This window comes from Nanorana parkeri, unplaced genomic scaffold, assembly GCF_000935625.1.
Source record: "Nanorana parkeri isolate BGI_ZX_2015 unplaced genomic scaffold, ASM93562v1 scaffold2463, whole genome shotgun sequence".
NCBI classification, from domain to species: domain Eukaryota; kingdom Metazoa; phylum Chordata; class Amphibia; order Anura; family Dicroglossidae; genus Nanorana; species Nanorana parkeri.
This window is the reverse complement of record NW_017308731.1, coordinates 32,898-56,201: the sequence shown is the minus strand read 5'-3', so window position 1 is coordinate 56,201 and position 23,304 is coordinate 32,898. Positions and strand designations below refer to the sequence as shown.

General features: G+C 44.0%; 1 protein-coding gene across 1 annotated transcript in view; it reads left to right on the top strand.

Moving 5' to 3' along the window:
• LOC108801723 (alpha-(1,6)-fucosyltransferase-like) overlaps nt 1-23,304 on the top strand; it is a gene marked incomplete at its 3' end in the record, with an annotated part of 93,538 nt that overhangs the window by 39,422 nt on the left and 30,812 nt on the right. Inside the window, exons 3-4 of the mRNA XM_018573630.1 lie at nt 5,391-5,559; nt 9,502-9,616. Coding sequence (XP_018429132.1) covers nt 5,391-5,559; nt 9,502-9,616 — 284 coding nt within the window. The remainder of the gene's footprint in view (nt 1-5,390; nt 5,560-9,501; nt 9,617-23,304) is intronic.

Genomic DNA, 23,304 nt, shown 5'->3' with positions numbered 1-23,304 from the left:
GAAGAGTAAAGAGCTAGAATTATGAAAATTGGTCAGTATCCGATTTATTTCTGGACCTTAACTGTATATCCTAAAAATATTACCCCCCTCATCCCTAGAGCACAATAATGCTGGATTATCTGGATGACTTTCGCCTTCACTGCACAAGCATCACATGCTCACGTAAGGCTTTTTGTGCCCTCATCAACCCAAATTAATATTATAAGCCCGCCTTAACAACTTGGGCCCGCCTTAACAACTTGTCATGAATTGTATTATAGTTGTAATGTCATCCTCCTATTGTGAAGCGCTGCAAAAACTTTTGGCACTATATAAATCCTGTATAATAATAATATAATCTTAATGCTATGCTAACAAACTTAAGCAAGCTGTTTTCTTTTCCTCCTGCGTGCATCGATATATAGTGTTGAAAGGGGAATAGAGCTCTCCTAAATTAAAACGCTTACATTCATTTTAAGCTTAACCATTCCGCTACGTTAGATAAAAGTTGCTCTAATGTGATATCATTTACAGTTCACAGTACATAAAAATGCATTTTTTTCAATTTTTTTTACCATTTATTTAAGTAAAAACCAAAAGAATTAATCTATGTATCCAAATTTTTTGCCAAATTAAAAGCCCTTTGTGTTAAGAAAAATAACGTATAATATGTTGGGGTTGTTATAGAAATTAATATTGTATTTAAATCCGCTGTGCTTAGAAGCACAGTTCTCTGCGCTCTGCTCCGGTATAATTTGTCTGAACGCGCTCAGCAAGGAAACACACACACTTGCTGTTGTCTCGTCAGATCCTCAGTCGCTGTCCTCACTTGAGGAAGACTTCTTTATTTATAGGGGTAACACTGGAAGTGATAGCCACAACAGCCACCACTTCCTCATACATCAATAGAATACAGAGCCAGCCAATTAAACACATGTATACATCTGAATAGACAATAGAAAAAGGGGAGGGTATGCTCATGCATGTGAAGCACCGTGCACAGTTTCCAGCTGCCAGTTCATGTTTCACTTGCACATTTGTTAACAATGGATTTCCCGCCAAAAACACTTACACAAAGGAAGCAGCATGCTTGCACATGGACGACGCCATCTTTAATTTCCCGTTAACACTGGCGCAAACTTTATCCAGCATTGCTCAGTGAGCAATGCCCAATAAAGTTATTATGATTTCGCATTGATGGGAGCTTATCTGCAGGGACAATGCCATACTACTTCCAGCGCGCTAATCAGATGCATCAGAAATACGAACGCACGTTCCTTTCAAAAAGGCAGATATGTATCTTAAATACTATGTCCTCAAGGCAAATGCATACATGCCACGCCAATAAATCCGCGCATATCCACTCCAATGGTTTATTCCCAGTGCCTGAATAATCCGGGTCACGCTCCAATCGAGCGTGACGCAGAAATCCGGACACTGAGAGACATGATGACAATATTACAATATACTAAAAACACATCCTACTAAAATTTCCACGACAGGGTAGACTACAAAACCTAAAAGGTGTGTGGAACTGAGCCAGAATCAAAAAGAAAGAAGAAAAAAAAGCTTCTACTATAGTGCTAAAGGTGGGAACCTTTCCTTTCTCTGCATTAGCCTGTCCCTGACTGAAACCATATATCCCACCACCTTCCCTCCCTGCAGATAATTTATACAGTGCTTGCATTCATCCTGTCACCAGCCTAGAAAATTGTAGGCAAAAGCATAGGAAAAAAATAACGGGAAATTTATCAAAGCTGCAGCAGAGGGAATTTGGAGCAGTTACCCATAGCAACCAATCAGCATCAACCTTTCATTTTCAAACCTTAATCAATCAAAATAAAAAGCGCTAAAGGTATTAAATATTGTGTATAAAAAGTGGAAGATAGGTTTTCAGGCGGGTCGGCCTGGAGCCCTAGTAATGTATATGAAATGTGATTAATAAACCAATACAAAATTGCTGTGATAAAGATAAAACATAAAAACCAATCAAATTGTCCAATAAAGTCATATAAAAATCCTGTGAAACATCAAAAAGTGTTCCTTATGGAAAAAGATTCGGTGAACGGTGAACCCCGTGTACAAACAAAAGTAGCAGTGTATTTAAGGTCGTCTGAACTGCCCCTCTCGGGTGGGTACTCACAAAATAGAAGCTGATCAAAAGAACTCTTAGTGAGTAATAGCGTAGTTGGACTTGGGCGCAAACGTGTTCTCCACGAGTCCCGGCAGATGAACACTTGGCTTTCTCCCCTATATTGCTGGCTATGTCTCAGGGATGAGGAGATCGATCCTTTTAGACGCGGTGTTGGTAAAGTGCTTTGTTGTGGTCCCACAGGGTTTTAGAGACGAACAAAGAAGAGAACCATCCGGGTCAGAGAACTCCCAGTGACCGGTTATAGAAGAACTGGAGCGCACTGGGCTGCACTTTACTTTTTATTTTTATTTTTCGTTTTTTATAACGTATCACTTGTTGTTTAACTATTTACTGGATTTTATATATAGGTGCTTTTATTGATTGTTTATTCACATATTATTGCTTCATGACTATGCTTATACGGATGCTTTCAATATAACTGATTTGTTTAGCCAGCTAAAGCTCACCACGCACATACAATACACTCAAGTAACACCGGGTTGTGTTTTGCAGCTTCAACCACTAATTCACTATCACTAGTGGAGACATCTACTTTATATTTAACATTTTTTATTTTATTTTGTTATCTGAAGGTGATCTCCACCCTTTGGTTTTGAGAGATCACTTTCACACCCATTCACAACTAGACCGAGCGCAACTTATCTGCCACACATTAGACTCACTTACACACATAGTTGCTGCTAGTCTATTTAGCTATTTAGATTTTGAGTCACTCATTCCCAGCGCAGTGATTTTTGATTATTACAAGTTAACAACTCTGTTAAAATAAAATCAAGGGACATTTTTAAATGTCCCTGGGAACATAAATTAAAACATATATTTATATTTTAATACTCGCCTGATCCCTAGATCCACCGAAGAACGCAGCGTCCCATCTCCCACGCTGTCAGAAGCTGCAACAGAGCGCGCTGTGTGCAGCTTCTGAGAATATATGCTATTAGCGTAGCGGAGAAGCCGGTTGCACATTTTGCATCGCTCCTGCTACGCTAATAGCGTATATTCTCAGAAACTGCACACAGCGCGCGCCGGTTTAAGTAGTAACCAGCACGCTCTGTTGCAGCAATTTTTTCTATTCAGCCTGGCTTCCTGACCAATCAGGAAGCTGGGCAGTACGTCATTACTCGTGTCACGGCTTCCTGATTGGTTAGGAAGCCGGGCTGCCTACCAACAAGTGAAGCTTGCTTCCCAGCTTATCAGGAAGCCATGATGCAAGTCATGACGTACCACCTGGCTTCCTGATTGGTCAGGAAGCCAGGCTGCCTAGAGAAAAGTGAAGCCGGCTTCCTAGCCAATCAGGAAGCCAGGAGGTGGGTCAGAACGTGCCGCCCAGCTTACTGATTGGTTAGGAAGCCGGGCTGCCTACCAACAAGTGAAGCTTGCTTCCCAGCCAATCAGGAAGCCATGATGCAAGTCATGACGTACCACCTGGCATCCTGATTGGTCAGGAAGCCAGGCTGCCTAGAAAAAAGTGAAGCCGGCTTCCTAGCCAATCAGGAAGCCAGGGGGTGGGTCAGAACGTGCCGTCCAGCTTACTGATTGGTTAGGAAGCCAGGCTGCCTACCAAGTGAAGCTTGCTGCCTATCCAATCAGGAAGCTGGGCAGCATGTCATGACCCGCCTCCTGGCTTCCTGATCCGGCCCCCAACAATGTCTGTGGGACAGTGAACTGGCCCCCTGTTTAAAAAGTTTGAGGACCCCTGCTCTATATAATATTGTGACTCCATGTTATATATGTTCTTAATGTATGACTAATGTACGACCTACTGTTCTTAAACTGTAACTTTCATTACTTAATAAAAAATATATTGGAACAATAATGATTGATCTGCAACAGGGTCTCGCTAATGCTTTTCATGTACATATCTACCTACTGTATTTTTATTCCCACAAATCAAACTAAAATAACCCTCCTCACGATCTTGTATTGTAACTGTAATGTCTTCCTTATATTGTAAAGTGCTGCACAAACTGTTGGCGCTAGATACATTTTGTATTATAATAATAATAATAATAATAATAATAATAACCCTTGTAACCTGGTGATTTGCCAAGTTTAGTCATCACTGCTTCCTTCTGTTCATCTGAATCCACGTCCAGTTCCAACAGTTTCAAGCCTATTGGATTTGTTTAATATACACTGAGTGGCCAGTTTATTACTCTCAACGAAGTCATCTCGTGGCACAACGAAGTACTGATGGGGTGGTCATAATCTGGCCACTCAGTGTATAGTGGGGGGAATTTATCAAAGCAATTGTGAAAGTTTTAGCCTCTTAGGTAATTTTTTTAAATGTGCAAATCTGTCTTTTAACACGTACCCTTGCACTACTTTTCTAACTGCATGTGTTTTGCATCTGTTTTGTCCAGACCATGCACTACTTTTTCAATTGCACATTTTTTGCACCTGTTTTCATCTGCACTTGTTCTGCGGCTATCTGAAACTGGAGCATCCCATAACAAAACAATCACAACTTAAGTCCCCATGACCACTTCTTCAAGAAGTGAGAGTTAAGGTGCCCATACACTGTACGATTCTCATACGAGAATTGCGGGAAATCCCGCGATTGTACGATCGTACAGTGTATGGAAGGCGTGCGACCATTTCTACTGTAAGGTGTGCACACTGCCCGTTTGCAGTGATTGGAAGCCCGCCCCTCACTGCGGTCATCGGACCTCAGCGGGGCGGGCTTTGGATGATCGCATGTACCATCTGCCCGTCCAAGATGGGCAGATCGTACGAGCTTTCAATAAGCTTATGACCATCGCAAGACAAAAGTCTTACGATGGTCGTAAGGTGTATGGGCACCTTTAGGCTTTTTTCCTGGAGTTACAAGCCTTTTTTCTGGAGTCTATTAAACCTAATTTATGAACAACATTACGCTAGCATCATAAATCTGGCGCAAAGTGCATCAAATATATTCAGTGCAAGTTCAAACACTCGCAATTGCTATGATAAATGCACCCCAATGTGGTGTTGCCATATTCCATGCTAAATCATTTGTGAGAAATGGGATTCAAAAATACTACTGCAACAGCAAGGGGGTATTGTGTTCCTTTGAGATCGAATATTCTTAAACTTATTTGTTTATTTTAAGTATCATTTAAAACACAAATATTTCATTTTAAATTGGTACATTTAGAGGCTATATTTTTTGCCACATTAAGGTTGATAGTTTGTGGGAGATTTTTTTTTTTTTTTTAATTTCCCCCTTGATTGACAAGTGTTTTACTTGCCATCTCTTTTTTATTTTTATTTTCAGTGGCTAGTATTGGAAAAGACCATGAAATCTTGAGACGGGCTATTGAAAATGGTGCAAAGGAATTCTGGTATTTTGTCCAAAGTGAACTAAAAAAACTAAAGCATGTGGACAGAAATGAACTCCAAAGACGCGTGGATGAATTATTGGCAGACATGGGTATTCAGCAAAGGTATGCATTGCTAATATTGATTACATTTGTTTTTTTTTAAATACAGCAGAAAAAGGTCAAATTGTATTTTAGGGTGCTTGTGTTTATTCATAGAAACAATATACGTACACAATATAATCGTTAAACTGTTAGCATGATTTAAACATTTATTAGCCAGTTTTTTACATATGAAAGTCATCTGGTTATTTTATTATATTCTTATACTAAAAGGTTACAGGCACAGGTTAAAATTCTTATACATTGTAATTCTAATTATCATAATACTAGTTACAAAGCATTCTATGACCTTCCATACAAATATGAAAAACATATTTTAAAATGGAAAACATTGGAGAACAGTACAAAAGGTATTGTTACGAGTAATTCAACTCCAAAACAAGAAGCTTATGGTAAACCCAACATGGAACACTATTGTTTAAATATCTGTTTTACCTGACTAGGAAGTCAAAACTTTAAGTGTAGTTACCCTGCTCCACTTAGTACCTCTCAAAATGTTAAGTGTCAGTGTCTTTATTAGGTAGGACAGCTCTCTTAAAGGAGAACTATGAGGTGAGTGCTTTTCACTCACCTCATAGTTCTAGCCGACCTGTGACAATGAGACTGTCACAGGTTGGCTCAGTAGATCGAGAAGTGAGCGAACACATACCGGCGTTCGCTCACCTCTCGATCCTGTCACAGCTCTCTGCCGTGACAGGGGAGGGGCTGGATTCCCCCCGCTCTGATCCGCCATCGCTGACTGGCGGATTGGACGGGGGAGGGGGCGGGTACAGCTGGCTCTGCCTCTAGATAGGCAGAGCCAGCTGTCACTCACGCAGCTGGGCGGATCCCGACATAATTGTCGGGATCCGCTTCAGCTGCGGCGACTCAGTATACCGCGAGCAGTAACTCGCGGTATACTGGGCTTAGGGTGACTCGGAGGACGCTAGTTTGTGTCCTCCCGTTACCCTAAGGAGAACTATGGGGAAAAACCTTAACCCCATAGTCCTCCTTTTTAAGCTCTATTGGATTAAGACATTGAAGCCCAGATCCCAATGACAAAACCTGTAAGGTTACGGTAGTTTTAGCTTCTGTTTATAGGTCCAGTTTTTTGGGGGGCCTTTCTTGTATGCCGTCGCCATACATACATGCAACAATTTTAAAGAGTACTCATTTTTCTTAGGCTAAAGACCTGTTCCTGAAAGTGGTCGCCTTTCTTTCACCTCAACAGAAAAGGCTTTTCTTCTCAGGAAGCCCTCCACTCTTCCTCCAAGACTGCCTTACTGCAAACAGAAAACTGCCTGGGCCACAAGTCCACCACCAAGCCTTCTACATCATGGAGGTCCACTGTGGGGAGTAGACTGTTTTGGCAGGGGTCTATCAAGTCCAACATTGTTTTATGTTGTTCTCCCTGCTGCCTCCTCACCCCTCTCACACACATCCCTCCCAGCAGCCCAACAATCCTGGGCAGCTCCCTTTGGGAATTCCCAACAGCTTTCATCACCTCTTCACCGCCTGAAGCTTCTTTCCCACAAATAAACAACTCTGTTCCCCCACTCCGATGTCCACCACCTCAGTTAGCTACTGGCTCAGATCCCCAAACCTTACTAACAGGGACCAGCATCAGCACTGAATGTATGTCTGCCTCGGTGTGTTCCCCGAGTTGTTGAGCTGACTTGAAAGGGAGCATGTGATGTGTGTGTGAGAGGTCATGAAGCTACAGGGATCGGAGCCCGCAGGGTATTGAGGTTGTAGCCATCAGAGCTGGGAAGCACAGCTGTGTATTTGTGGGAGAGGAGCTTTGGGTAGTGGAGGGATGATGAGAGCTGTAGGTATGCCCGAAATGAGCTGCACATGATTGTTGGGCTACTGGGAAGCATGTGCATGGGGGTAAGAGGCTTCCTTGGGGTCTTGCTGTGCGAGAGAGGGATGTGGAGCTGCAGGGAGACCAAGTTTGGTCAATAGAGAGGAATAGGTGGGAAGTACTGGAGGCAAAATCCTCTTGTCAAAGTGAAACTGTGACTTTATCGTTATCCTCAGAGGCTAAGTGAAAGTGTTAAGTGGAAATTAAACTAATACTTTTAAAATGTAATGAATGAGTTACAGCTTATATGAGATTTTAGTAAGTGGGTTTGCATATTCATCTTTATGTCATAACACACAGGTGCATTAGGAAGAATAGTGGATGTGATTTATGTGTAAACTTGTTCAAAGCTATTAGACTCAGTGTAACAGAGGAAAAGCTAATGTAATATTTTGGCCATTTGAGCTTCATAGCCTAAAGTTCCATGATGTACATTTTGTAACATAGTTGTGTTATTTAAACAAATATCTTGTATGAAATAGACACTAATGCTTGATATAAAACAGTGTGCGGGTGTGTGTATTTTACCATTCCCATTACCATTGAAGTGTATTTCCTTTTTTGCAGTTAAATTTAAAAAAAAACCTCTGTCTTTGGTATGTGTTCCTACTCACAAAGTATGCCAAAAAAATAATTTTTAAAAATATATTTCGTTCCTTATAGATGTTTATTTGGTAAAGGCCTGTGTGAAGATTCCAAGCTATAAGCAGTTTGTCCCTCAGTTTACCCTTTACTTTCACTTTCAGGCTGTTCTCATTAACATAGAATACTTCTAGATCTTTTGCTTTGTTGGCACAGACAGTGTTCAATGAAATCTGCCTGCGCAGTACAAACAGGGTTAATTAGTGTAAACATAACTTCCCCCCACCTGCTCTTTAACATTACGTTTTGGGGGAGGAGGGCTAGGTAGGATTTTGAAGCAAGTAAAAAATGTACACAAGGAAATGTTTAATATTTTTTTACGCTATGTGAATGAGAACATAGAAAAAATACAAAGTATGTGTTATCCCAGTTTGGCTGCAGAAGTGTAAATACCCTCAAGTTCATCTCTAACAAGAATTTCTAAAGGTTACATGAAGAAAAACCTAGGGGCAGTAGGTAGGTGGATGGTTAAGTTGAGGCATACAAGTTATAGGTTAATGCCATTATGTAGTATTTTCAGTTTATATCAAGCAGTCACTATGACTTCTTGATAAATTAACTTTTTTTAAAATTTTTGGCAATTAGGCTGCTCCAAACAAGAGCAGCTAATAATAACCTTGGAGACTGATCCTGACTTTAGTCAGATTCAGATCTCCCTAAAAGCTCCTTTTGATCGTGCCTAGACGATCAGAACGGATACATTTCAGTCAGAAGATATACATTGTATCTTTTGAGTGAAATGTATCTAAACATCGTGCTCTCGAGCTGTCAAAAGCAGAGAGGTGAGTCACTGCTACCTCTCTGCTATTTTCAGCTGTCAAATACAGGATCGCAAATTGCGGTCCTGTATTTGCATGTAACGGCTTCATTCTTTAATTAATGAAAGGAAGAAGCTTTTTACAAAAAGCTTAATTATTTCATTAATGAATGCTTCAATACTGAGGCATTATTTAATGACTGGTAACTGCTGAGAATCAGCTGTTACCAGCATTACAAAGCCTGATATAACTCGTCACGTACAATGTACGTAGCCAGTCATATAGGCACAAAGTGATGGGACGTACACTGTACGTCTCCCGTCACGAAGGGGTTAAGCAAGAATGCTGTTTATATAGTGTAGTATAAATAACTATACTTATCCCGAACAGCTAATGTACATAGAACATATAGCTATTAAAATTAATCTTGCCATGAGTTGTTTCAGCTATGGCAGTAGTACAAGTTATGAACGAACCATAGAATGTTTACAGTATGGTGCCGCATTTTGTTAAACTGGACTACCTTCGTTATTTTATCTAATGGGTAGTGGGCAATAGGTTTCCGCTTCGCAGTGGTGTTTTGATATACAACAATATATTGAATAGATATGACACAATAGAAACAAATGATTAATATTATGCATCTCATGGTATTAACAAGCAATTCAGTCTAGTCATAGTAATTTATATTCCTTTTGGCAGATCCGTTATGACAGATCTCTACTACCTCAGTCAAACAGATGGTGCAGGAGACTGGAGAGAAAGAGAGGCCAAAGACTTAACAGAACTTGTGCAAAGAAGGATTGCCTATATCCAGGTACCAGTCTAACCTACAGTTAAGCAGAAGCAAAGAATGTGTTCCTTCTGATTTCAGATATGGAGCTTAGTCCATTTGGTCATACCTAAAAGTTTGAACATTGTTAATCAATTTTCAGTGTTTTTATAAGTTATTAAATAGATTGAAAACTAACTTACTGTACTCTGTTGTACTTGGGATTTGATACAACTCTGGACTGTTACTAGCAATTTGTAGGGCTCATGCACACAATCGTTTTTGTAAACAAATACAAGCATATTTGCATACGGCATAAAATATGCATGCAGGGCTGTAGTAAGGGTGAGGCACTTGCCTCGGGCACAGCTAAGAGAGGGGCGCAGCCAGGGCCAGCCTTTGGGGGATGCGAGCACAGGGCACCATAGCAACAGGGGGCGCCAGGCGGCCAACACAGCTCGGCCTCGGGGCTGCAAAGAGTAGCTTCTCCTCGAATGCCCACTGCCGGATCCTCGGCCTCGGGGGTGCAGCTTCTCCTCGGATCCCCACTGCCTTCCTCTGCCTGTAAGGGCAGAGGCATCAGGAATCCGAGGAGAAATGGAGTGCTGCAGTCCGCGGGGGGGTTGGGGGAGTAGGGAGCTGCTATCCAGGATCAAGCGGTGAGGACACAGAAAGCAACTTGGCCAGGATCTGACAGCCAGCGGCTCTCTCCTCACCGCTCGGCCATCCTGAAGTGACAGCGCTTGTTCCTCCGCCAACCTGCTGGCTTTAGCACTCCATTTCTCATGTTCAGCTCTGTGCGTGGCTGAGCAGCTCAGGATAGAGAGCAGAGGATCAGTAAATATTTGTGATATTTACCGATCCTCTGTGTGCAGAGCAAACACTGGAGTGATCAGCCGATCCTCCAATATTTGTAAACAACAGGAGACACATATGTGTCCGCAGTTATGAATGAAGAGGAAGTGATTTATATCACTTCCTCTTCATTCATGAATTTCTGAATGGGTAGTAGCACTCACTATAGAGGCTTATACATTCAAAACTGGTTGATAGTAAATATGTTACTATCACTAGTTTCTGAATGAATAGGAAGCGTCTGTACTGAGTGCTCTCCATTCATTTAGAACAGATGTTGCAGAAAAAGAGCTTGGTGTCCTCAATTTCTTTTTCTATTTCAAAAGGGAAATGTCAGGGGCCTGTTTAGATATGATATTTTACCAAAGCCCAGCAACAGTAAAAAAAAAAAAATAGGTTCGGACAAAATGAACAGTAACTAAAAACGTTTTCATTAGTTTCGTCAAACGAAACAAATTTATATGCTATTTCAGATTGGGCCACCATCCTGGAGGCGGCGCCAGGTGACATCACACGCCTGTTGGGGGGGCACAATTTTCTGTACTTGCCTCAGGCGCGAAAGGAGCTAGCTACTGCATGTAATTGCAGGACCCAGGAGACACAGCTGTTGTGTTTTTCTGTCCATAGCCATATGCACTATATTGCCAAAATTATTGATTTCGGGTGTTCCAATCACCTCCATGGCCACAGGTGTATCAAATCAAGCACCTAGGCATGCAGACTACTTCTACAAACATTTGTGAAAGAATGGGTCGCTCTCAGTAGCTTAGTGAATTCAAGCGTGGTACTGTGATAGGTTGCCACCTGTGCAATAAGTCTATCCGTGAAATTTCCTTGCTACTAAATATTCCACGGTCAACTGTTAGTGGTATTATAACACAGTGGAAGCAACTGGGAACAGCAGCCACGATGTAGTAGGACATGTAAAATGACAAAGCGGGGTCAGCGCATGCTGAGGCGCACAGAAGTCGCCAAATGTCTACACGGTCAATAGCTACACACCTCCAAACTTTGTCTGGCCTTCAGATTGGCACACCAACATTGCATAGAGAGCTTCATGGAATGGGTTTCCATGGCCGAGCAGCTGCATCCAAGCCTTACATCACCAAGTGCAAAGCGTCGGATGCTGTGGTGTAAAGCACGCGCCACTGGACTCTAAAGAAGATGTGTTCTCTGGAGTGACGAATCACGCTTCTGTCTATCCGATGGACGTGCCTGGGTGTAGCGGTTGTCAGGAGAACTGTACTTGCCTGACTGCATTGTGCCAAGTGTAAAGTTTGGTGGAGGGGGGCTTATGGTGTGGGGTGGTTTTTCAGTGGTTGGGGCTTGGCCCCTTAGTTCCAGTGAAGGGAACTTTTAAGGCATCAGCATACCAAGACATTTTGGACAATTTCATGCTCCCAACTTTGTGGGAACAGTTAAGGGATGGCCATTCCTGTTGCAACACGACAGTGCACCAGTGCACAAAGCAAGGTCCATAAAGACGTGGATGAGCGAGTTTGGGGTGGAGGAACTTCAGTGGCCTGCACAGTGTCCTGACCTCAACCCAATAGAACACCTTTGGGATGAATTAGAGCGGAGACTTTGAGCCCGGCCTTCTCATTCAACATCAGTACCTGACCTCACAGATGTGCTTCTGAAAGAATGATCAAACATTCCCATAGACACACTCCTAAACCTCGTGGACAGCCTTCCCAGAAAAGTTGAAGCTGTTATAGCGGCAAAGGGTGGGCCAACTCAATATTGAACCCTACGGACTAAGACTGGGATGCCATTAAAGTTCATGTGCGTGTAAAGGCAGGCGTCCCAATACTTTTGGCAATATAGTGTATAGACACAGAAAACGGTGTGCCTGGCTATACGCTCCTGAACATTGGTACAGATGTTTGCACGTGCAGTGGCATAAGCTTCTGAATGTTTTATTTTCAGAAACGTATGCACATGTATGTGCAAGCACCATTACCGGCGTGTAGAGGTGAATACCCGGGTACAGTGTTTTCTGTCCGTACATTGCTATGGGCAGAAAACCACAGCAGCTGCGGCTCCTGGGTGCTGCAAATACAGGTGTGTTTTCTTGGATGTTTTTTGTTTTCAGCTGTTCTTTATTTTAGCAGTAAAATCAAGGCTCACACCAAGTAAGTAGTGTATTAATGTGCGTGTGAATGATACATATACAATCTACTTGGTTACAGAAAACAATACAGGACTTACAGAGTGCTACAAACATGCATACATATACACATGCAAATATTTATTTTTCTCTAGCAAATTAACATTGTCTGTTTGCAATAGAGATGCAATCAGCTTCGTTTATAGCTTATTTATGATTCCCTTAGTAAACTGGACTTCAGGAAAATTGGTTCCTAATATTGAAAGTCTCTCTCTCTCTTTTAGTGGAGCTTTAGTAGTGTTTTTTTTCCCCCCTCCCCCCCCCCCCACCCTTCAGCTTTAAATGCAAACCTTTTATCTTTTGTAGCCATTCCCACATGGGCATAGCTGTTTCTGCTGGGGTTCTTCAAATTCTAAATGACTGCACAGCACCGTAGGTCAACTATGTCGAGTCTATTGTTCATTCTTATTGATACAGCTGCCATGAGGCTTGGGTCCAGTATTTGATCAGAGCTTCTCTAAACGGTGGGCACATCTAAACAATATGTACTTTCTCAGCCAATGGTTCACATGTACCAATACTTCTATCCTATTTTCCTAGTGCTAGAAAATACAACATAATTGGACTTGTGCCTAATTTTTAAATAGAGATGTTTTCATGAGAAACTAAAGTTTGTTGTTTTTGAAAAACAGGTGTGTATACACATCCATGCTGACATCACACGTTCCGTCCCCGATTTTCAGACATCACATAGAAAAATCAATAAAACTATCTTAATTACGAACGGCACTCACACCAAACATTCATTCACAATGGATACAACACATTCTATATTTCAGCCACAGAACAGAAGGCTTTTTAGTCCTATGGCAAAGTTCATGAGAAGCAAGTTCAATCATGCAGAAGATTGAAGGTCTTGTTCTCCATAGCTCTTGTGATCTTCCATCATTCACTTCATCCTGATTCCACTTTCTCCTGTCCTTCTGCAGATCAAATTGGAGAGGAAAACAAAATGAGTTAACTGTTCACTCTAACACAAAAACAGAAGACCCTTGCCCTTATACTGATATTTCCCAGTGGAGCATTGCTGTTTATCTTGGGAGGTTTAATACTGTTTTGGACCTGGTCACAAATTTAGATCGGATCAAAGATTCCGTACTTGTATCTGCCGCCTGGCCTGATTATACAGAGTATACCCTTGGAGATAAAATGAAATCATTTTCTCGTAGTCATACAGGTAGGTGTCCTCTTCTACCTGAATCATAGTTGGGGTCAGGGTACTTTTATCAACCACCTTGGTCAACTTTCTGGCATAGGGGATTACACAGCAGACTACTAGGCTGATGAAGATCAGAACAATAAAAATCACCACACCAACTTGGGCCAATGCTTTCTGCCAACCTGTCATCCAATTAAAATATTGGTCCCACGGATCTGTGATACCTGAATTCTTCTTTAGTTCCACTGACAGACTTTCTAGTTTCTTAATGGCTAGGGTAACTTTACCATTTGGGCCAGTATTGTCTGGGATGTAAGTGCAACAGGTGCTGGTCTTATCTATCATGGTGCAAACCCCTCATTTCTCTGCCAATACCATATCCAGAGCCATCCGGTTCTGGAAATCATTTGGGAGGTGGCTTCCAACTGTTCTGCTATTCCCTTTAGTGCATCCCTAGTGTAGTTGACGAACCTCTGTTGGTTATAATAGATGTAATTTATCCAATCTACGTTCTTATTGATAGTGATTATTGGTATCAGGGACTCAAAACCGGCTTTTACTTGGTCTCTGGCTTTAAACTCATCAGGGACCCCCCTTGGGACTCCAATGGCATCTATATACACATGAGGATCAAAGCTTCCTGGAGGGGCTTCCCTTTTCCCCCTGCCACTAGACACTGGAGCAGGGCGTGCGTTAGGGGCCTTCTCTGTTAAGATGTGGAGAGGCATGATAGCCTTTGCAAGAGCACATTCCCCCCTCCATTGCCCTCCTAACCTGGTTCTTATACGTTGCCCCTGATCACTCTCTATAACCTCTGGGACACCGTATCTGCACACTATCTCTGTTAAAAGTCTCTTGGCAGTGGTCTTCACCGTCATGTTGGTGACGGGATAGGCTTCAGGCTAGCCGGAGAACATGTCAATGATCACCAACGCATATTCATATCGGCCACTCTTCGGCATTTGGATGTGATCGATCTGTACCCTCTGAAAGGGATACTGGGCCTTAGCTAGATGCTTCAGGGGTGCCTTTTCCGGTTTTCCTGGATTGCACTTGGCACAGATGGTGCATGACTTGCAAAAGTTATTGGTGAGCGGGGTGATTCCTGGAGCCAAGTAGTACTTGTTGATCAGAGAATTCATCAACATCTTTGACAGGTGGGAGGCACCGTGGGCCCACTGTACCACCGCTGGGAACATGGACCGTGGCAGACATGGTCTTCTGTTCAATTCCATAATTCCATCCTTCGACGTGGCTCCCTTCTTCGTCCATGTTTCATTTTCTTCCTTACTTGCTGCTTGTTGTTGCTCCTTAAGGTGTGTTCGATCTACAGGTGGGTTCTGCAAGATCATGGTGATCTGTGCCATGTCTGTGTCTTGAGTGGGGTTTATCGGGTCGTCCAGAAGGGGTACATTCACTCTGCTGACGACTTCTCGTATCCCGTTTGCGGCCTGTTTTGCAGCAGTGTCCGCCAGGTGATTGCCTCGTGCTTCTTGGGAATTCAGTCTTCCGTGTGCCCTCACTTTGAGTATAGCAACTTGTGTGGGGAGGAGCAGGGCGTCCATCAGGTCCCTGATGGCTACACTGTGTTTCACAGGTGTACCTGCCGACGTTAAAAACCCTACGTTCTTCCAGATGAAATCGCAGGCAACCCCAAGGGCATACCTTGAATCTGTATAAATATTGACTATTTTTCCTTCTGCCAACTTACATGCCGTAATTAAGGCTTGGAGTTCCGCCTCCTGTGCAGACCTGGAAGGGGGCAATGCCGAGGCCTGGAGGACCGTGTCCTCAGTAGTGACAGCATACCCCGTGTGCTACTGTCCTGTATGATCAGCGTACCTTGAGCCATCAACGTAGATAGTTAGGTCAGGGTTATCCAGAGGCACCTCGCTGACTGTTGGCAGATGTGTAGTTTCCATCTTCATCACTTCAAAACAGTCATGGGTGACGTTATGAGGAGCAGGGCCATCTCGCCCATCATCGCCCCCCTCTAGAAGCAGGAGCAGAGTGGATGGATTCAGAATGTTGCATCTGAGAAGGGTAACGTTGTCCGGAAGGAGTAAGGTATACTGTAGCCTGAGATGTCTTGCTGACGACAGGTGTTTTGGCTGTACCTGGTTCAGTATGGCGGTTATGTCATGGGGAGCAAGTAGTACCAGATCATGCCCCAGTATAAGGTCAGCAGTTTTGTCCAGAAGAGCCTGGGCGGCAAAGACGGCTCTAAGGCATGAGGGTTCCCCCCCTGGCCACTGGCAGGAATAATACCCGATAGGCCTAAGCCTGTTGCCATTGGTTTGGACAAGCACTCCAGTAGCATGGCCTTGACTTTCTGAGACAAACAGTTTGAAGGGCTTCTCATAGTTCGGGAGGCCCAAAGCGGGGGCAGAGGCCAGGATCTCTTTCAGAACCTCGAAGTTATCCAGGGCCTCAGAAGATAACGAGAAGGGGTCAGACTTCAGGGCGTCATGGAGGGGCTGCATCAAGAGAGAGGCTCCTGGGATCCAAGAACGACAGTAGGAGATTAATCCCAGAAAGGCATGGAGGGATTTCGGACCCAGAGGCAAGGGGATTTTCTTGATTGCAGCAACTCTCTCTTGAGTGAGATGTCGAGTGCCTTGGGAGATGCAATGACCCAGGAAAACCACCTTCTCTTTACACCACTGCACCTTTTGTTTCGAGGCCTTACATCCTTGGCCAGCCAGGTAGTGGAGGAGACTTTCTGAAATGGTTGAGGCATCTTCAAGGTTGTCTGCGCAGAGAAGGAGGTCATCCACATACTGGAGGAGTACGACTTCCGGGTGCAATGTCATCCAGATGTCCAGGATGAGGGCCATGGCTCTGGCAAATTGAGAAGGAGAGTTTTGGGCCCCTTGGGGCATAACAGCCCAAGTATACAGTTGGCCCTCGTGAGTGAAGGCAAAGAGAAACTGGCAGCTAGGGTCAAGAGGTACACTAAAGAAAGCATTTGCCAGGTCAATCACCGTGAAATACTTCGAGGTGGGGGTATCCCTGCTAGCAGCGTGTGTGGATTGGGGTTTCCAGAACCGTGGCTTCATTGAGTGCTCGAAGGTCTTGAACCATCCTGTATTTTTCCGGTTCTCCTTTTGGGGTCCGCTTCTTGACTGGGAACAATGGTGTGTTGCATGGGGATATGCAGGGTATCAGAGCTCCATTGGACACAAGGGTCTTGACTTGTTGCGAAATGGCTGCAGATTGAGCTAGCTTCAAAGGGTATTGCGGTTTTCTGGGCAAGGGGCTTCCATGTTTCAATTGTACCATGATTGGAGGCACTTTCAGGTGTCCTATATCTTCGGGTCCTGTGGACCACAGATGAAGAGGAATGCGGTTCAAGATCTCAGCTGGAATTGCAGCCTCATCTGGCACATCCAAGGATAATAGAAGGGGAATGGAACAAAGGGCTGAAGCGTCATCAACAGTCAGTGGTGATGACACTTGAATGCTTCCATCGGCCTGGAACAAGATTGAGGCCTGGAGCCTGGATAGGACGTCGGTCCCTAACACGTTTAAGGGGCAGGTGGAGGAGTCTACAAACCGTGCTAGTACATCACGGAAGTGACCAACTCGTAAAGGGCGGGTTAGGGGAGTTTTCCTCGGCATCCCGTCCACGCCCACACATGTTACATCAATGGTTGAGAGGAAAGAGGTATCGGGCAACTCCTCTGCTCTAATTACACTTCTGGCCGCACCTGTGTCGCATAAAAAGGTGGTGGGATGGCCCTCAATGGGGAGAGTTATTTTAGCAAGAGGCCCCCCGTGTCCCCAGATGATAGAGCCATGGCAGGGGTCAGCAACACAGGCTTACCGGATTCCTAGCGGAGGAGATTCATATGATCCGGAGGTGGAGGAGGCCAGGTGTTGGATGGGTGGCCAGGTGGGATGTCTCGTTCCTGGCGTTGATAGTCTCCCCTTGGGTCATACTCCTGGCCGGGATGTCTCTGTACAAACCTTCGAGGACTTATATGTCCGGGTCTTCTGCAATTGTAACAGGCTCGTGGGTTTCATGTGGCTGGTGGCAGGTAGGGTGTGTCAGAGGTCATCATGAGAGGAGCTACCTTCCTACAACCTTGTGATGATTCTAGACCCTTTGCCACTAACAGCAAGGTATCAAGGGGCAGTACCCTGTACTCTGGGCGTGATAGGAGGAGCCCTTTCTTGAATGGCTCTCTGAGGCCTGAGACAAAAGCGGAGGACAGCATTTGGGTGTGTGCTTTACTTTGCATGTTAAATCCTAAGTCAGTAAACACCTGTGAAAGTCTAGTGTGGAATTTCTCAACAGATTCAACTTTGTCTTGTGTAATGTCCTGTATGCTAGTTGCTTGGTCTGCCAGGCGATCTTGCGCCCAATGTTGCAGTTGGGCTACGAATTCGCACCCTGAGTCATATGTGTTATCAGCGGGTATCCTGTCCTCACTGAAACACCTTTCCATCACCGGCCAGTAGGCATCCCCTGCCTTTATTTCACATAGGCTCACCAAATCTCGCCAAGCGGAGGCATACATTTTCTGGATTTGGGCTATCTTTCTGTAAAATGGCATGGGCTGTCTCTCAGGGTCTGGTAGACTGTTCACAAGGGAAGAGGCTTGGCTAGGGGTGAATGTTATATACATTAAAGGCGCCCCCTGGGCTGCAAAGATGCCCCTCGGCGCAAGGGGTGGATTACCAGGTTGCTGCAATGGTTCATGTGGTGGGGCATATTGCAAGGTGTCACGTGAATCACCAACGGGTGATGTTCCAGGTGTTCCAGACAGGTCTACTGAGGATTCACCGGCAGGTGGGGTATATTTGGGCATTGTAAGGCCGACCGTGGGAGTAGTCAGTCCTGGGAGGTGACTAATTGAGGTTGCCTTGGCTCGGGCACCCGTTAACAGGTGCGATGTGTCCCCTAACAATATGGTGGGGGCAGAGCTCGGAAGGGGACGTTGAGGGGGGAGGTGAAGCTGATTCCACCTCTGCACCAAGGCTGGATATGGCGTTGCTGACCTTCCTGACCTCCACTTTTGCATCATGGCTGGATTTGGCGTCATATCCGTAGGGGGAGGGACATTCAGAGAGATGTTAGGTTTCTGGGCTCGTGCTCCACTTTCATCATCATCTGAGTCACCAGCCGCCTCCTCCCCCTCCTCTTCCCTGATGGCGGATTCCTCCATTAACATTAGTGGGGTGCCCTGAACCACCCTGAAATATGCTCCAGACTGGTCTATTACAGGATACAGAGGGATGGGCACTGGGGCTGATGACTCGGGGTCCTCCAGTGCATGACTTGGGTGCCTTAAAATGGCTGCCACCGGAAGGTGTCATTGAGATTCCGGGTGGAGTGAGAGCAGCAAGATGGTTGCCGGCTGGGGGTGGGAGTGGAGCACTTGGAGTGGTATGGAGCTCGGTGGGAGGGTCAGCTAATGAAGTTGCTGGAGGAGACGAAGGGGAAGTAACCGCCACCGGTGGCACATCGCCTGATTCAGGTCTTGGTCTGGTCTCTGGTTTGTGATATACATATACAATGTATCCGTGTTGATTTGTCTCGTGCTCTACCCACCCCTCCCCATGAATCGCTCTTGCCACATTGTACCAGGCTTCTGCTGTGGCTAACAATCCGTGGTCAGACAAAAGCCCTTTCTTTCTTTTTAACAAAAGACACCATTCTTCTGGCTGCAGTCGGCCACCCAGGTGCATGGTGACGTCACATATCTGTGCCAACTTCTTCCCTTTTTTCACTGCCTCTCTCCCTGCTCGATCTGATACCAAATCGCACGCTAAGCTACCCTCTCTTGGCTTGCCTAACTTCTGTCCCATTGTTAGCTATCGGAGAATTTATGTGTCCGGTTCAGGAATTTTATGTGACGGTTTTATGAAGCTGTCTTGGACTCGGGGGTCCGACAATCTTCTAACTGTCACCTGACCTTGCGTGCGTCTTCAGTCACAGTCTTCCCTTTCAGAGCAGCACAACAGATGAAAAAATCTGCAGATTTCACTTGTGGTTAGATTTTCACTGACAGTTCCTCTTTTTTACGTATCACTCCTGCCGAAGCAAGGGGGGGGCCCTCCTCTCCCTAGCCTCGTCTTCTAATCACAGACATACAGACATGACATTTAACATTACACCATCGACGACTCATAGCGCAAAAGATGAGACCCAGGACCCGTGCCGCAGACCCGCGTTTAGCGCGACCAATGATGCCCCCCCCCTGCGTACCCGTGCTTCACCGCACACTTATGTCGTCAGTCAGGGGGAGTCTTGTCTACGTCAGTAAATTATATCATCTGTGCGACAGCTTTTACTACTGGTCTCTCACCCCTAACCTTACCACATACAACGTATACAGGTGGCAGATACAGATTACACAGGTTCTTTATCAGACCTCGGGCAAGTTACCTGTCTTTGCTGACCTCGGGAGCCGATATGAAGACAGAAACAGGCCAAATACGGAGGAAGGATATACTGGCAAGAAATATGTCTTACCGTATTTCAGAGGTGATCAGTCTCCGCCTCGTCCGTATGTTGGCTCGTCTCAGTCTCCTCTCGATTGGCTGTCCTTGGTGCAGAACCCGAGGTCCCATCTGGGGTGCCAACTGTTTTGGACCTGCTCACAAATTTAGATCGGATCAAAGATTCCGTACTTGTATCTGCCGCCTGGCCTGATTATACAGAGTATACCCTCGGAGATAAAATGAAATCACGCCAACAACAGTCAGTGTAAAAACACTTCTCCTTTTTATTCTTCTGCTTTTCATGGTTTTATTTAACAGGTGAACGTGTATATTTGAGCGTAGCATTGCAGAAAAGTATTTGTTTATATATTCTAGCTTATCATTGGTTAGATCCATTTATGCATAACTTCCTGCCAAGATGTTTATAGATGTTTATATCTTTCATCTTGGGTGTGTTGTCTGAAGAGGAGGCGCCAACTTGGTTCCTATTTCTACCTATTTCTTCAAGAAGCAAAACTCTTTTTGTGATGCACAGATCCTTACCTTCTGGAGACCAACCCCTAGTAAATTTGTAACAAAAAGAAAGGGATAGAGAAAGATGTTTTTTTTGGTGGCTCCAGAAAGAACAAGTCCAATAAACTTCAGTCTCATAGGAGTATAAAAGATATAAATTTATTGAACAATATATAATAAAAGCATTGGATATGCATGAAAAGATAAAAAACGTATACCTCCTATCACGCCCTATACACCACAATCGAGGTTTTTGCCTAAATGATCATAATCCCATACATGTAAAGAAATAACATCATAGGCAACTCAAAATGAGACCGGTATTGATGGATTAAATTGGTGAACCTCAAGTGGGAGGAACAAAGCGTGTGGGGGTGATAAATTGCTTGCAATGCTAGAGAGGCACTGCCTGTAGGCTCAACGCGTTTCGCGCCAATGGGGCGCTTCTTGAGGAGCGGAGGGAGGTAGTCTAGGGGTCATACAAAAACAGAATATAAGTAATGAACCAAAATCAAAATTGTAAGTATCTAATTAGCACTAAAAAGTGCCAGATAGGTCTTACCCCTTCAGTGTGAGGTCAACAAGTGCTTGGCACTGGCATGTAGCGGGCCAAGGGCATGTGAGCCCAGGGTAGAGGAGGATGGAATGGCCACAACCAAAACGGGCCTGGACACTATAGGTAAAATGGAAGTGTATATCTGTGTATGATATATGCGAATCAAATATATTTGATAACCCAATTGTCTGAACTCGGGTATATTTATTGTGCCCAGAATCTGGCCAGCATATCAGATAAGTGATCAATATTCACAATAAATGATTATTAAAATTAAAATTTAGGCTGAAGCCAAGGGGCCATGATATGTATTAGTAAAGTGACGGGAAATATATCACCAGGGAGCAAAGGAGATGACCACCAAGGGGTGCAACAAATTGCCAGGAAGGGGAGTGTTGAAAGAAAAAGAAAGGAAAGAGGATATAGGCTTGCATCTGTGAGAGGGAGCTTGACAAAGAGTGAAAGGACTCAAAAGATCCTTGTCTTACCCACGGAATGAAGATGGAGGAGTGTCCACAGGAGAAAAGGAGATACAAGGTCCAGGGCAGCTGAAAGGGAAAGGCCCTCCACCTAAAACCGCCCTTGTTAGTGGGGCCATTGCCAGCCCTGCACTGAAGACATCATTGTAGGTTGTTGCAGATGGGGGAGAGCAGTGTTTTCAGGGAGAGGACAGATCACCATGGTTATAAACAGATACTGTTATCTAACTGGAGCAGGTGGGATAGATTGCCATTTATACAGTGTTGAAAATCCCATCATCTTTCGCCCAAGACTTAGTGTATCTACACTTTTGCAGTCAAATCTGATAAACCCTATTATGTTTGTGTTTAATACAGAGCATGCCTAGAATTAATTTTTTTAAACGTTTCTTACCTTTCTAGTTGCTTCTTTGGAGCAGGTTTATACACAGGACAACAAGCAAGAACATTTTCAGAGGAGCAAAATCAGGAAAACTGAATTTCCCCTCATTAACAATTTTCAATTAAGAAATGGACTGGGGGTGGGCTGTGAAGGACCATCTAGTGGATTAGGGAAACCTTTGGAGCAGGGAGGTGGTAGACACCGTTCCGGGCTATCCAATATGGGAGAAAAACTAACCTAGTCCTGGCAAATCCGATGGGGAAGAAAGGATTGTATTTTTGTACAGTTTGGTGTCCTTGTTTAGCAAGGAAATAATTCAGTAGCTTGCAGGCTGTCAGATCCTTACCTTTTTTGTGAAAACAGTAACGCATGTAACAAGAACTCGGGCTTCGTCAGTTCTTTTTTCCGTGTGGCCTGATTAGGGTAGTTAGGTGGACCATTCAATTTGCATACAGATTGGTTGAAAATGTTTCTTTTTTGTGAAGAAACAAATTAAGGAAACTGGATATAACTTTATGAAACTAAAGAGGCATATTTTTTTCATTAAATGTTTTGGCAAGAAATATATCCCCAGTTTGTTGTAGGCAATTCCCATGTTGTGTTTGAGATAAGAGCAAAGTTATTGTTCACATTAAATATTTGGCATGTTGGGAGATCAGTGACACCTACGTAGTTTTTCAAGCTGATGGATTTGTTAATGATAGTTTTTTAGGCTTGTAACTGTACTCCTGCCTTCTGATAGTGCTATGTTCTAGTGGGTACCTCAAATGACTGCCTTGTCAGAGATTCCCACAAGACTGCTGGAAATATTCATCACTTTTACTCTTGTTTAAAATGTTTTTATTACATTTTCATATACCAGATAAATCATACAACCGCATAGACATGTATTTTAGCGGTATCCATTCCATATAATCATAGCATGAAGTTAGTTCCCAATGAGCTGAGTCTTATTGGAGGTTTTATACCATTAGTTAGCTTGTTATGAATGCTAACATTTCTAGTTTTGACTCTTTGCTTGATGAGCTGAGAATGAAATAAACCTTTTTTAAGTGTATAATTTGATAAAGGAAAAAGGTAGAAACTAATGTTTTGCCTAGTCAACGGGTGGTTGTCTAATAAAATAGTCACCAGAAAGTAGCACGTAGTGGTAGGAAAAGACATGGGGG